General features: G+C 38.7%; 1 protein-coding gene across 3 annotated transcripts in view; it reads left to right on the forward strand.

The window, feature by feature from the left end:
* The window catches only part of EPHA3 (EPH receptor A3), a 230,011-nt gene that overhangs the window by 209,179 nt on the left and 5,679 nt on the right, over positions 1 to 15,153 (forward strand). For all 3 annotated transcript variants that reach the window (XM_021287743.2, XM_065076418.1, XM_065076426.1), the window contains exon 15: positions 1,228 to 1,421. In XM_021287743.2, the coding sequence (XP_021143418.2) occupies positions 1,228 to 1,421 (194 nt within the window). The remainder of the gene's footprint in view (positions 1 to 1,227; positions 1,422 to 15,153) is intronic.

Raw genomic sequence — 15,153 nt, forward strand, 5'->3', positions numbered from 1 at the left:
AATCCTAGACTTATTCCATGGGAATAAATAAATCACATTTTCTGAAATGCAGTCACTGACACAAATAGGTTTTTTCAGGGGGTTCGTATATATCTTTAACTAGTACTAAATTCAAAAAAGTCAGTAACAGTAAAAAGAGAAAGAAAACTTCCTTTCAAATGAGTACATCTGTAACACAAGCCTGTGCAGAAAACTAAGTATTTCTTTTAATTAGTCATGAGCGGTTTTTCTATTGTTTGTGGAGGTTAATGAATTGTATTATGTATGCTGATGTACCAGTGGAATGCCTTTAATAATATCACATTCAAAATCAGAAATAGAAGGGTTAACCTCTTTATCTGCTTCATGACTGCTTAAACCACAGACTGTTTTCCTATTCCTGTTCTGATTCAGTGTATTTTTTTTCTGCTTTTGAATTAACTGATCCAGTTAAAAGGGAAAAGTTAACAGAATTTGGCTTTATAATTTTCTACTTAGAATGCATTTTCATACGTTTCTTTTTTAATTCATGGTGCAACAGATTAAGAGATAGATCAAGAGGTGTTATGCTCCAATTAAAAGGTTGTATTAAAAAGCTTTGTAACAGTGTAAATACTGGGCATTGTTTTTTGTTTGTTTGGGTTTTTTTTTTTTTTTTTTTCCAATGTAGACAAATGGTAAAAGAACTAGGCCTGCCCTGCCTAGTTGGAAGTGTACAGGTATCCTCGTGGTAAGTTTGAAAAATATTTTTTGGCCTTGTGAGATCAGTTACATCAAATTCTTTCCACAAGACCTTCTGTCTGTCAGTTCAGGATTGCCCATGAGAGGTTCTTTTTCTGCCAAGTGCAGTGTCCAATGGAGAGTGTGGGAATCAAGTGCTGCTGAGGATGATCAGGTGATAGTCAAGACCTTTTGAAGTTTTGCATAGTTAAGCAAGCACCTTACTAGCTGTAGCTTTTGTTTATGGATTTAGTTCAACTAAGTGTGAGTTTTACAGATCCTTTCCAGACTCTCACCTTCCTCAAAGTCATATACTGTATCTTAACTCCCCTACAGCCCTTTCTGTGTGCCTAATTTACAGCCTGGTTTACTTTGCAGATAAACCAGAGGCATTGCATGGTGGGACAATTAGTGAATAAACACATTTGTTTAAACACAGAATGTCCATGTTAAAGTGGTTCATAGAACTGATAAAAACAAGTAGACTTGAGTGCCTTTAAGTTTTCAAAAACTTTTATCCTTGTGCAGGTGATTAAAGCTGTTGATGAAGGGTACCGCTTGCCACCTCCCATGGACTGCCCAGCTGCCTTGTATCAGCTGATGCTGGACTGTTGGCAGAAAGACAGAAACAACAGACCCAAGTTTGAGCAGATTGTCAGCATCCTGGATAAACTGATCCGTAATCCCAGCAGTCTGAAAATAATCACCAATGCAGCGGCAAGGTGACATATTAGATCTTACATTGTACATAAAGAAATGTCTTTGATTTTGTCAGCTTTCACAATTAGAATTTGTTTACTTTGTTCAGCTGCTTGTTCAACTTTTAACTGTAGCTGTTCACAATCTTGAAGGCTAGAGAATGCTTCCTGACTAGCCCTTCAGAAGGTTTTACTATTATTATTATTATTATTATTATTAATAATAATAATAATAATAATAATAATAATAATAATAATAATAATAATAATAATAATTTTTATTATTGCTGTTATTTCTATTAATAATTTGCTATTGTTTATTCAAATGCTGAAAAGCTGTAATGCTATGGTTTTGAATCCCATTGTAAGATTGAGCAGAGGTTTGTGAGAAAAACACAGATGGCAGATTTGGCCATCATTCATTCTGACCTTATGTGGTGTTTTAAGTGCTTAGTGTTTCACAGGTTACAGCTAGCTGTGTTCCTGAATATCTTTCTGAATTGGGTCCAGACACATATTCTACACTCTTACGCTCTGTTCTCACAAGTCACCTGATCTTTAATCCTATGAACAGACTTTTTGCTTTCAACACAACCCACAAACTTAAAAATGCACTGACATTCCCTCTTGGACCATTGCCTTAACTAGGAATTCATTTCCAACCTGTGCAATATTCCTGAATGCGTTAAAAACATTCATTATAATCCTGGCTTTGCAACGTATTCTGGAACATCACTATCATGAGATAAGAATTATCTCATTGAGAGAGTGTAACTGAAGAGTGGGTTGACACCTAAGGACATAATGAGGATGTGGTGAAATAAGAGCTTTGGTTAAGTAGGGTTTAAGTGAACCAGTTTATAACATGCACAAAATGTCATTCTCTTACTGAAGTGATCTGAAAAGATGTAAAATGACTTTCAGCATGAATGCTAGCACAAAATCTTCTGTCCACAAATCAAGCAGAGTCAGGAGAAATGCACTCTGCTGCTCCAGACCCAGGTCTTAGAGGGTGTTTCTGTGGGTGAGAGGCCAGAGTCTAACAGGAGGTAAGCTTGAGACAGGAACACAGTGAAATGTTCCTCTCAAACCTTCACTTCTAATGCAGCATACTTCTTGCCATGGCAATTGAATGGGAAGGCACAGAAAGGACATGCATCCTGAGCTAGAGGCTGGTGATCCTAATTACCTCCTCTTGCTATTCCAGAGACGTGAGATAAAAAAGCAGAGATGGGAGGAGGAAGGCAACCATACTAATGGGCTCTGCTTTTAAAAATATATAATGAGAGAAGACTGCTTGCACAGTAATTATATTTCAATAATTTAATTGGTGAGCATTTAAAATGCAGTAAACCAACATGCTTATTGAAACAATTATTTCTGTTACCTACCAGGTAACAGAAAACAAAAAAAAAAACCAACCAAACAAACAACCAAACAAACAAAAGGTTGGAAAATAACCCCAGACTATTTATACACTATCTTCTCAATCAAGCATATTTCTTTTCAACATCTTGCATCCTATTTGGCAAATGATTGCTGCCAATAATTATTTTGAAGGTATATGTTGTAGCGATCTGCTGAATAAGTGAGTTGGGAGTCATGACTATGTTTTGGTTTGGGGGTTTGATTGCAGAAACCAGTGTTGCATGTTTCGCATTCCAAACAGAGACAAAATATTCCGTTTCCTCTCCTTCCAATTAGGGAGGTGAACCACAGCAGAGCTGAAAACAATGTTGACCCATCATTTCCAGTTTACCTGTTCACAGCCAGTAAAAGCTGCCATTCTCTAACGGAGATGAAATTCAGTCTGAGGGCTGCTTGCACCTGCTGGGTTCTGTGCAGAAGCACCACAGCGTGGTATTGATCTCTCCCGTTTCTCTCTTGCTCTCTTTGCCCCTCTTTCATTATATGCTTTATTGGCATGGGCAGCTGAGGCTGCACATCACTACCATGATTCCATGCTCTCTGCTTGTGGCACAACATGGGGTAGGAAGGAGGTAACACAGTAGGGGACTTCTCACAGATGCTTTAGGTGAGCGCTCAGTAAAATGCTCCTCATGATAGGCTGCTGCTTTGGCTTTGAAGTGGAGCACATTTGTGAGAAGGAGAGTGTCAAAGGTGATTTTAATTCCCTCCTTCCCAATTACGTTTCCACTGCTAGGTCCCTGCACCCTTTGCATTCACAAGCAGTGCAGTATCTCTCCCTCTCTGCAGCTCCCCACTCCCCGATGACAGACAGGGGCCTGTGGGGTGCAGGTGGCGGGCACATTGGCATGGGTGAGCCCAAGCCCTTCCCCTCTGGCAAGGCATTTGTTGAGGTGCAGGAAATGTGTGATCCATGATCTCTCCATATCATTCTCCTCTTGTCAGTGTCTGAAGACCAACCCAGCCTATCCTTAAACTTGAGTACAACCAGGAATTGGGTATGACAACATGAGAGGTGCTGGGCAGTCCGATGCAGATTTTGAAATCCATGTAACCTTTGCCAAAACTGACTAACATCAAACCTCAGGCCTGGCTGAAAGGCTGCAGCCAGCTCCACACCCCTTTGTGTCCCGTAGAGAGGCACTGCTGGCAGGCAGCACATGCTCCTTCTGCAGCGGGAGATGATGGTGCTCCTGGCTGGGGACCAAGTACTGGAGGTCCATCCAGCATCGCCTTCTGACAGACTGACAGAGAAAAATGAGCAGCCAAACTTAAAATGGGTTTGGGTCTTGCTGTGGCCTTGCATGCAGAAATATGTAACGGATAAAAAGCACAGTGAGTCAGGCCAGCTCCTTGGGAAGGAAATGCAGAGTCAGATCCCTGCCGGTATCCTTGTTCTGCCAGCAGCCGGGGAGGGACAGGCATTGCTGCAGAGGTAAAGCTCTCTGCGCTTTAGCCCTGAAGGCTCAAGGGGTTTTATCAGCTCAAATGACTGCTCTTTGTTGTTATTTGAGGCTGTAGTACTCCCGCAGCACCTCTCCCATACCCGTAGTAAGCAATTAATCTAAATTATAGAGGTCCTAACTCTCTTTTACCTATGTCTGTGCTGCTACTGGAAGACTGCTAGAGCTTTATGTCCACCATATGCTTGTAGGTGTTCAGAATATACTTGGTCAGGAAAAATGTTTAACCTGACAATGTCTGTTGCAGATGCAAAACCTGTCTCCCCTTACAGATTTTAGAGCTCATGTTTGTTTAAAATAGTCACAGCGCTGTTGTATCCTATTTAAAAGCACATTGCTGGAGGTGCATGGGATATCCCTGTCCCCTGGTATGTTACTGTTAACTGACTTCAGCTGAAGGATGCGCTTGACTGTACGTCTGATCCCAGGCCATAACGCAGGCACGTTTTATACTAATACCTCACAGGAATACAGGAGAGGAGTCAGAGCCTTTTATTCTATATTTCCTTTTCAGTTTTCTGTCCCATCTGGCAACTCCATGGCATCTAATATTTTCTTGATACCTGAGGGGATGCTTTTATCCTTATTGATTGTCTCTTTGCAGACTGTTCTATGTGCCTGTGAACTTTACGTCAACAAAAGCTTTTTGTAACCACAGCACAGCAAACGTTTCATTATACATTTCCTGGTGTTTGTTGTGCTTTATCTCTAATTCATGTGAAAATTCCTTTCCCATTCTTTGTGAAGTAGATAGTAGGGCTGTTTTTGTCTTACCTGTTAAAATTCACTTTTTAATCATGTGGCCACCTTGAGCTCTTGGTGACAAGAGCAGCACTGGTTATGGACCCCTGGGTGTTTTGTGTCTTTTAGACTGCCTGGAGTAATGTAGCTCTATAAGGGACTGTAGAAATGGAACTCAGTACGCAAAAAGTTGCACAAGTCATGCAGTTTTCTAAAGCATAACCTCATGATATTTTTATTTGATTTATGTCTTGCTGTTCTTTCCTGTTTTCAGAGCATTATGTTCATTTTTATAACAGAGTCCTTAGGTTGTTTGGATATCTTTAGGGTGGAAGTGAGTTCATAGTTCTTCCAGTTTTGATCAGGTTCATTATTTTTCTTCTTGAGCTTATTATTTTTCAGTCCACTGTGTATTACTTCACATTTGTGAACATTTCATGCAGATAAAAAGCAGATGGAAAGTTTTATAAACTTGAGTATGAGAGACAGAATCACCTTACCCACCTGCTAACCAGTTGGTCAGGCTGTGGTCTGAGAGGGTTTATTAGTTGTTGTTTCATTTGTCTGGGAAAAAACATGTAACCCAGGAGTCATGCAACTGGAAATACTTTGTACACTCTGCAAATCTTAAGTGGACTCATAACACTTCATTTTCTTAATCTGTTTCTTTTTAATTTTTTTCCACTTATTTATAATTCAGGGGTTTTTATTTATAGTTCTGATTCTTATCTTTTCATATATCTATATGATGATTGTCTCAAGTTACAATGTATATTATCATTTTATATACATTAATTTTACTTTTACACAGGCATTTGAAAAAATGTATTTAAAACATAGTGTGTAATTAGAAATATATTTAAGGCATTTCTGTGTCCCAAAGTGAATTAAGCTGTTGCAGGATAGTGTGACCTTGAGGTATAAAGATTCTGATATGGGATTCAGGCAACCCAAGCGTTATGGAAGCTATCTTACAGTTACTGTGTATGTTCACATCTGTCATGTAGGTGTGACTAAAGGAACTTAGTCTTCATGAACCTGCTATAAAACAGGAATAGCCAAATTAATCCATAGCTTCTGCCAAGAAGAAAGCATTTGGGAGAAAAAAAAGAAGTTTCTAATTTCAACACACGATTTTTAGAAATTCTGAATTTCTGACAGGTCTGTGATTGATTTCAAAATTGAGAAGGAATTCACACACAAAAACAGCCTGCTTCTGTATTTGCTTTTGTTTCCAGATAAAATTTTGGTAAACTGAAAGTTCGCATCAAGCACTGCTGCTGTTGTTTCTTTATACAAGCACATATTTAGGAGACTATTGCAAAAAGGGGGAGAAAACCATCTGAGAATTCAGGATATTTCTTTATTAAGTGGTGTGTAGCCATTTTTGTGTGTTTATAGCTGTATTAATAGCTATATCTAAATATAAGGACTGCAAGAGATGGTCTTATATATCACATGCAGAAAATAAACAGCTGACAATCTTCCTTTTAAAAAGATCATTATTTTACAAGTTACTTAGAGTTAGTGGCTGACAATTTAATTGTTAGTTTCTTTGATTCTTCACAGAAAATTATACTTGTTTTGCATTGCAAATTGAGAGGAGGCACTCAGAGGAAGGAGATTTTAATGAGACATTTATCATTCAGTATCTTTATTGTCAGTTCATATCTAGCCCAAGCATCTAAGATGGGAAGTCATTATCATGTCTTACTGCTTACAGAATGTAGTATAAAACTATCTGGTGATTTTTGTCCACTTACTAATAAGATGCCAATAGTTTGGTTTGAAACGCATCTGTGAAACAGTTTTCAATTTGGAAATACAGTTATCAAATATTTTGTAAAATCAGTTGATCTTTGTTTTATTTTGGAAAATGTCAAAATGTCATCCATTTCAAAGGCAGCTGGCTTGTTGGACTTTTTAAATGATTGTTTTCTTTAGCTAACTTATCTGTCTTTCTGAAAATTTAAATTACCTTCCTCACAGGAGGATTAATTTGCAAGTTTGCCCCAAATCTTTGAAGATGAAGGTGTTACTTACAGGCTAACCAGCAGTCATTAATAAGATTCAGCATCTGTTTCTTCTGGCATGGAGCTACCTTTGGTATGAAATACATGGAAAAGAGTAAGCTTGGTCAGCAAAGGTAGTAAATTACATTGAAGCCCTTTGATTTTGTAGACAGAGGCAGGACACAAGGCTGGCTCTCTTGCACTTTATGGACTCCTCTCTCTGCTCTCCAAGCAGTCCCTGTGGAATCAGCCAGACAATCTCCTTTCTGGTCAGTCCTTGGGTTTGAGATATTTTCGAAGGATTGAAAAGCAGAATCTGTGTTCTCACATATAGAGGCTTCTGAAACAGAGTTTTATTTTGTAATTTCAAGTAGTCATTTTAGTCCACTAGTCTGCTCTAGATGACATAAATGTTACGTGTTGCAAAATATGAGAAGTTATGTCTGCCTTTTATTTGCAGTTTATTAAAGGATTTCTGAACAGATATACAAAGTGAAAAGCTAATTTTAAATATGGAATTCAAATAGTATTTTTAAAGCAATAATGCTGCTTAACAAAATAAAAATACATTTACAACTGTATTTTTGCGAATTTCAAAATTAGAACCATTATGCGTGTTAACTATACACCTTTTAGGTGTGTTGAACTTAAATAAAATGGAAAGCCAAATTTCTGTTTTCCATTAGGTACCTCATCAAGCTCGGCCAAGTTATTTTTAATTTACAATGAATATGCACTGTTCTTTGTGTTTATGGATGACAATTAAGGTACATGGATAAAACCTCTTAAGATTTTATTGAAGGCTCCGGAACTGAAGTTTACAAAATGTGTAGTTGCCTCCCTGGAACTCCACTCAGAGGCTTGAGACTGTGTGTCCCATACTATTATACAAATTTTACATCTTCTGTTAATTTCCAGGTTCCAATTTAGTGATGAGGAAACAGCATGCCTGACTATGAGATTTAAAAAAAAAAAAAAAAAAAGTCGTTTCATCTGTAAACAGTTATGCATTTATTTTTTTTATCCCCAAATACATCTTTTTGGTACTTTACGATACTATTAACTGTATTACCAAAAAACAAAAAAGGCATTATTTCTGGATTGTGCTGCAGCATTGGAGGTAGATTTGGTTTCATCTTTCTTTTATCTGTTAGAAGTTCTCCATTTAAATACAAATTCTGCTGGTGTTGTTATATCTCTGTCTAGAAAAACAAGAAAGACACTTATTTTCTGAAAAAGCATAGTTGAAATTCTTTTGACGTAGCCCAGGAAATTTAGGGGCTCAGGGTGAGTTAGTTTTCCTGATGAAAATAAGAAAGTGCTTAAAATGTGTGTGAAAAATTCCTCATATATTCTTTCATGTATTAGCATGTTGTTTACAACCCAATCCTGATTTTCTTTAATTTGATGTGCTGTTTGAATTATTCACAGGAGTAATTTCCTCAAGCAGTTTTTGGGCTACCTGTTATTTGCGAGTAGTTGATTGCAAGTGTTTACTGCTGAACATGTGCTTTGTTGTCTGTCTTTGCAGCACTCTCAGTGGTGTCAAGCATAATGTTTGCTCTCAAACATCCAGAGGCATCATTTGCAATTTAAAATCTGAAGTTGGCTCCTCACAAAGTTTGTTTGTACTTAATATCGGAGATGATTCCGTGGAAACGGTCTAGTACACTAGCTTAGTAGGATATTTGGGAAAATTAAATTCAGTAGGAGCAGCAAACAGGTCAAATAAAAAATTCAGGCTGCTCCATTATGCAGCATAATTCAAGGCCTGTTTTTACAGTAGTATTTGCTGCAAAATGACTATTTTATTTGTGTTGGCTGAACATTTTGTTGAAAGTTCCATTTTTTTGCTATTCATACCAGGTTTCAGATGCATGACACATACTGCTGACCTGCTGTAATATTGCTTGCTTGCTTCTCCCTGGTAGGAACTTTCAGGCTGGAGGGCTGAAGGAAAGAGCTTTCAGTTTTATTTCAAGTGTTTCAGAGAGCCACACTTTGTGGTTGTCAAGGCATTGACAACAGGGTCCTGGTCTGGCCAAATGCTGCATAATGCAAGCCTACATGTGAATTTTTAGCTCCGTTCAAAACCCAGCAACAATATAAGCTGTATCCTGAAATAGACTGCTTGCCCTGAAAGAATTCAGGCAATGTAAACCTACAACGCTTGCCTTCTTTCTGAAGTCTGTTAAACATAAAATAGTGAATTTATGGAAGGGGGTGAAACTTAACTACAAATCACGCAGAAAAATGGAAGGTTACAGTAAATTATACTCCTTGGTGCCTAATCATAGTTTAGATTGTGCAGGGAATCCAGGAGTTAGATTGAGATTTTGAGGGAGTTCAGCGAGTTTGCATGCTGGAGACAGAAAAGCCCTATTTTCACCTGATTTTTCCAGCAGCCATTAATACCATGCCTGGGGCAGACACAAATCAACCATTGTTCTTCCAAAGTTAAAAGTTGTTGAGGTTCACTGTTAACAAAGACAGTAAAACATCTATTTGCACTTTCGCACCTCTAATTTGACTCTGCTGGTGAAACTCGGACAAGAATTCAAAGTACACAGAATTGGGAACTGTATAAATAGCAATGCAGCCCAACCAGTGCGTGCCCTGACGGTGAGCGTTTGCTGTTTACTGTGAGTTCCAGGGGATTTTCTTCTGCTGTTCTCAGCTCGATGTGCCAGGTTTACAACATGAAGCTCTTGTTAGCATTAATGGCGATTCTGTGCTGGAAATGCTGGAAAAAGAAACTGCATGGAGCTGTTGCCTCATGCAGCAAATGCCCTAGCCAAAGTCTGTAGAAAATCACAGCGCAGCCAAATGTGAGATATAAGGGCAAGTCGTACACAGCAAATGGGAGATGCAAGGAGCTAGAAAAGCATTATAACAGTTCTCTAAGGCATTTTTCTCTCCCTCTTGTAAAGAGCCTATAGACTGTCCTAATGGTAATGACTGGTAGTGATTAAGGGTCTTGCCTCTGGGCCAGCTATGAATCCTGGAAAATGGCCAAGTGACCTTACTTCTGCAGCTTAAAAGCACAGCTTAAGCTACATTCTGAGAGAAAGAAAACCATTATCAGCAGAGTGTTGGTATTTTTCGCCTTCAGTGGTTGTGGCGGTGGCAGGAAGTAAATTGAGGAACATTGATACATCCAGGCATGTAATTTCTACCCCAAAAGGATGGTGAAAATATATAAGCCCCTCGAAAAGCATGTTCTGAGGGGCAGCTAAAGGATTAGGGAAGACTGGAGGACTGACCTGTGGGGCAGTTGAAATTTTATTTGATCATTATCCTAGAAGAGGCTGTGGGAAGTTTTTTGTCAACAGACAACATGGAGCTAGAAAATAAGAAGTCCCGGGTGACATTTAGAGAGATGCATCATTTTGCAGCAGGCCATCAGCCTCACCTGTGTTCTTTTCTCTGTTGGTTATTCATATTGCCCCCCCTTCATTGCTCCATCTCTCTTTTGGCTTCAAAGAGTGGTCACAACCTGCTTATTTTGAGAGTGTGCAAGTATGATATAAAGCTCCTCAGGAAAAGCAAATGTGCCACCCTAAGAAGTGAATTGATTTTAGGGACTAAGTTACAATTTTTGCTAAGGATACCTTAAAAATGGGCATGAAGAAGTGGAACTCCAATTCTTATCTTTAAAGTTCAGGGATACTCAAGTAAACATGACTTCACTTCTCCTCAGCATGTCATTTATTTACTGGTCTCCTGTTGATACACTTGTATACTTTTGATTTTGCTTGCTATAAAAGATAAAACTTAAATTTGCTTTCTATGCCAACTGTTTTTTTTTCCTTAAAATAGGAGATATCCTTCTTGTTAGACCTGAATGCTGTGCTTCAGCTTGCCATAGTAATAAAGCACATCGGATTTGTGTTCAAGCCAGACCTGGCTCCCTCCTAGGGAGCAATTTCACTTTACAAAATCAGCTTATAATTACCTAAAATTTGACACAGGAAATTACTTTATGTTTTTTAAAATGCTTTATCCTTTAAAAGCAACTGACTGTGGAAGGGGAAGTCCAGATTTAAAAACTGGAGGTTGGTTGTGTTGTTTGGAGGAAGGGATGGAAAGAGGGAGGCTACTGCTATACAAAGTCTGGGATTGTGTGCGCACAGCTCCTCTGTGTGTTTGCATAATACCACACTTCATGCAGAAGTGGCAGGACATTTTCCTTTTGTCTCAGTTCCTGGATTTTACAAGTTAATGCATCCTTTTCTCACTAGGCAGCGGACGGTGAGAGACGAGATTTCCATGCCATATTGGGAAGGGTTCTAATGATGTTTTCTGTGGTCTTTGCCGTTACTATGTGGTGCAGCAAAACTTTCTCTGTGTTGTGACAAAAAGCAGTGCTAATGATAACAAACTGTAGTTCTCCCTGCTACTGCGGGTGACTCAGAGGTTCATTCCAACTGATAATGTAATGGGCACATCCAGAGAAAGCTTTCAGCAACAGGACATTTTGTAACAGGCATCTCGCTGTTAAATTTGTCTCTCTAACCTGAGCCTTGCTGATGTTTTTTCAGGGCACCACATGTCAGCAAATACAACTCTGTAGATAGACACGCAGTCAAGATGAAGAGGATAGAAAGTCTTTCCATGACTGTTGAAAGATAACAGGGTGGGGTACATCATAGCTTGGTCAAAGCAACAATATAAAAAGAGTTCAACAAAAAGAAAAAAAAGAAAAAAAATGGAGAGGAGAGAAGAAAAGACAGAGGGAAATGTTCTATTTCACTTCCCCTGAGCAAACATGTAATTTCCATGATTTCTTTTTAATGGCTCTCTTCTGAAGCTAGTAGGTACTGATTTATGAAAAGCTGTAAAAGATCAGGTGGAACCCTGCAGGACGTCGTTTACAGCTGCACGGATTGCAACCCATCTAATTTGTCTAGTAAAGTGTGAGCTCATGGCGCACATCACCCTGACCATAAATTTCATGGTCAGACCTTCTGTCTAGGGGCTGGGTCAGGGGGAAAAAAACTGCCAATGTGTGCAGATGCTCTGAAAGCCCAGCTTTCCCTTGGTGCGAGTGAGGAGACATCACAGACTCTTCGCAGTGAGACAAATTCCTATTCATTGATAAACTGTCCAGATGTCCTCTCTGAGGAGGAAAGTAACTAATTTTTGTTTGCAATCCTACAAGGAGAAAAATGATACTTTACAGTGCTGGTTATCCTGAGGTCACTTGCATTAAAATTAGGTCATATTTTTTGTCCTGATGATACTTTGATCCAAGTAATAAACATAAAAGCTCTTTTGGGCCACTAATTCCTAATCCTAGAGACCTGTTCTATTTCAATGTGTTTATACTTTCATTAGTGATTCTTGAGTCAGGCCTTGTTTTATTAGATTTAAGTTGAAAAGACATACTAGACTGGATGAAAAAAAAATCTCCATGCTTTATCACTAAGATCACTTCATAAATATTCTTTATAAATGTCTTGGGATTCGAGACACTATATCCAGAAAACTATAAATAAAAAGCATTGTCTCTTCATGGGACAAACAGTAGTCAGGGAGATGCAGGCTGTACAGCTACTGAATGAAAATATTTTGGGCATGTTTATCTAACCTGAGCCTTTAACTGGAGGGTGTTTAAAACTGTGTATCATATACGTGCAAAAGATCTGGTTTTTAGCATCAGAATAGCAACTTGAATTTTGTTTGTGTCGGTGCTGCTATGCCATATTTTCCCTTCTTCACTGTTTTGGGGCCAGAGCACATTTCTGGTGTCTTCTGTTGCTTTTCTTTTCATCTGCAGTTGTTCCCAGGATGTGAGGTTTATAGTTGGTGTCAGTGATCATGGTCGTTTGTAGCAGCTCCTTGTCCTGGCTGAGCTCCGGAGGGAAGGTAGTCAGGCAAATGGTCAGGAACATTTTTTTCTCTGAGACCTGGTGAAAACTGATGGTGAATCTACAGTGGTGTTATGTCCATTTGTGGTTTTTGTAGTTAAGATTTTTCAAGCATCTAATGAGCTCTTTAATTACGGCCTGAAATCTCAGAAGGGAAGGAGATATTAAAATAATTTTTTGAGCCTGAAAGAAATCAGTTGATTGATAACAATTGGCAAAACATCAGAAGTAAAAGGTGCTGTTTAATATGTAGAAAATACCTAGAGTTATTGTTTCACAAAGCTATATTGTTCTTTTCTTCAAAGGTAAAAGTAAAATTCTTGGTATAACCGATGTGATATCTCCTGATTCCAGTGCAAGCCAGATGTACTGCAGGGGTATGCTATTGAAGTGCTGCTAATCCTGTTGAAACTTAATAAAGACTTGTATTAGGATTGAGAAGTTTTGTTTGGATTTTCTAGCCTGATTATGATCCTAAATTCACTAGTATTTAAGCACTTCTTTCACCTTGGAGCCTTTATAAATTTTCCCTTTATGTTTTTTCCAATGCTTAAAGATGGCTTGGCCTTGGCGTAAAAAGGGTGTTTTACAGCCTAGATCCTGTAATCTACCTGTAACACTGCTTAATCACTACCTTTAAATCACAGCGTTAGTTTAACCACCTCTTATTTTCACTTCTTTCCAGTGACAAGTCACTTCAGATGGATTTAGCTGTAGTAGTTGGACTCTTGTGCAGGTGATGTTTCACTAGAGCCATGGGGAAAAGAATTATGAGGCAGAAAATAGACTGTAAAGTTGCAGTGCTAACTGCTTTGAACATCCTCTAGTTCAGTCTCCTGTGCTGGTGAGTAGCACCATGGTAGCAGCACAGCCAAGCACAGGCTTAGCTTTTAAGCCTGAGATAGGTACTTTACTTAAAATAGAGCACATATGTTTCTGAATGGGGGCTAAAAAGCTGTCTAGTATAGGCATAGGTTTGTCAGTATAGGGGAAAATGCAGAAGTAGAGTTGAAGTCTCTAATAACATCTGACTCGTTAAGGAAGTCATTATTGTGCTAATGAGCACCAAGAGAGAAAGGTAATTAGAATTAGTAAGACGTCTTGTCAGTAGAAAAAAAGTACTGGTTGTCTTGCTCTTCAGGGGCTTCTCACACCACTCCGAAAAGATGTCAAGTCAGTGAGAATGGACAGCTGAGAACAAGGTGCCCTCTTTGAGAGCTGGGTGGCTACTCCAAGCTGTTTGCCTGGAAGACCTCTTTCAGAGAGGACAGACCTCCTGCCTGGAAATGGTGTATCTCTCCATGGACTGCAGCAGTAGTTCAGAAAACTAGCTGGGCCTATTTGTGGTATTTTCAGATGGCTAAAATGAGGTGTGGGAGAGCCTGACACTAGTGACTTTATGGGGAAGGGCTGTCATTTGTTTTTAGCCTCAGTGCCCACAAATAAGAAGTCACAGTATGCTCACAAAACTGTGAAAACAATAGTCATCTTATAAGGCAGAACTAAATTTCTGGATCAATATGGGAGGTGCCACCTCTGCCATCTGCAATATGCAAAGTGCAGAGTTAGCTGCAGTATATTCCTTCTTGTTTAGAAAGTTATATATTTAATCATTATTTTGAGAAGGATATTTTTCCTCAATAGCTTCTAGGTAGACTTATGCAGATGTAAAAAGTTTTAAATAGGCAAAGCATGGACAATGGTTAGATTCATTGAGTTGGTTTGTTTGTTAGTTTTTTTCGTTGTTGTCTAAGTAGAGAACTTGTATGCAAGTCATGTCAGTTCAGCACCCTTCATGAGCATGAAAGACAGGAGATGATTCACATCTCACTTCTAGTTTATTTGTATGAGGTCCTTCTGGAAGTGCCAGTCTTAGAGAGAGCATCAATTTTAAACTGGACATGGCAATTGCATGTTAAATCCAACTAAGTGTATTTAATAACAAACTTCCTCATTTCTGCTTCTGTGTACTGCAGAGTGCAAGTCTCATGCAGATACATTTAGTTCATTTAACATTTGATTTTTAGCCTTGATACATTTTTTTTAAAGCCACTAGTGTCTTATTATTTGTGCTTCTAACTTAATAGCAGCATTTAGGATTTGTCAGTGGGCTACAATACCCTGAACATTTGATATGTGTAAATTCTACCAACATGGTCAGCTTGGAGTCTAGAGTGTGCAGTTTGTGAGTTGTTTGGGACTAAGTGAAACACAAGACTATCATCTAAATTAGGCTTGTCTT

Source organism: Columba livia, chromosome 1 (assembly GCF_036013475.1).
Source record: "Columba livia isolate bColLiv1 breed racing homer chromosome 1, bColLiv1.pat.W.v2, whole genome shotgun sequence".
Classification (NCBI taxonomy): Eukaryota; Metazoa; Chordata; class Aves; order Columbiformes; family Columbidae; genus Columba; species Columba livia.